Below are 520 nucleotides of genomic sequence, written 5' to 3' on the forward strand. Positions count from 1 at the left end.
GGTGGACAACGAGGCCATCTATGACATCTGCAACCGCAACCTGGACATCGAGCGTCCCACCTACACCAACCTCAACAGGCTGATTGGGCAGATTGTCTCATCGGTCACTGCCTCCTTGAGATTTAACGGTGCTTTGAATGTTGACCTGATTGAGTTCCAGACCAACCTGGTGCCCTACCCCCGGATACACTTCCCACTCACAACCTACGCGCCCATCATCTCAGCAGAGAAAGCCTACCACGAGCAGCTGTCGGTGCCGGAGATCACCAACGCCTGCTTTGAGTTCTCCAACCAGATGGTGAAATGTGACCCGCGCCGTGGCAAGTACATGGCATGCTGCCTGCTGTACCGGGGCGACGTGGTGCCCAAGGATGTGAACGCAGCCATTGCAGCCATTAAAACACGCCGGTCGATCCAGTTTGTGGACTGGTGCCCCACAGGCTTCAAGGTGGGTATCAACTACCAGCCTCCCACGGTGGTGCCTGGGGGAGACCTGGCCAAGGTGCAGCGGGCTGTCTGC

At 57.7% G+C, this 520-nt stretch overlaps 1 protein-coding gene across 1 annotated transcript; it reads left to right on the plus strand.

The window, feature by feature from the left end:
- Window positions 1-4: 4 nt before the first annotated feature.
- LOC104627372 (tubulin alpha-3 chain) lies at window positions 5-514 on the plus strand (the record flags this gene model as incomplete). The annotated part of the gene is made up of 1 exon (XM_010295567.1): window positions 5-514. A coding segment is annotated over one exon (510 nt), but the record flags the coding sequence as incomplete, so codon positions are not given.
- Between the last annotated feature and the right edge of the window lie 6 nt (window positions 515-520).

Source organism: Phaethon lepturus, unplaced genomic scaffold (genome assembly GCF_000687285.1).
Source record: "Phaethon lepturus isolate BGI_N335 unplaced genomic scaffold, ASM68728v1 C13286808, whole genome shotgun sequence".
Taxonomy (NCBI): domain Eukaryota; kingdom Metazoa; phylum Chordata; class Aves; order Phaethontiformes; family Phaethontidae; genus Phaethon; species Phaethon lepturus.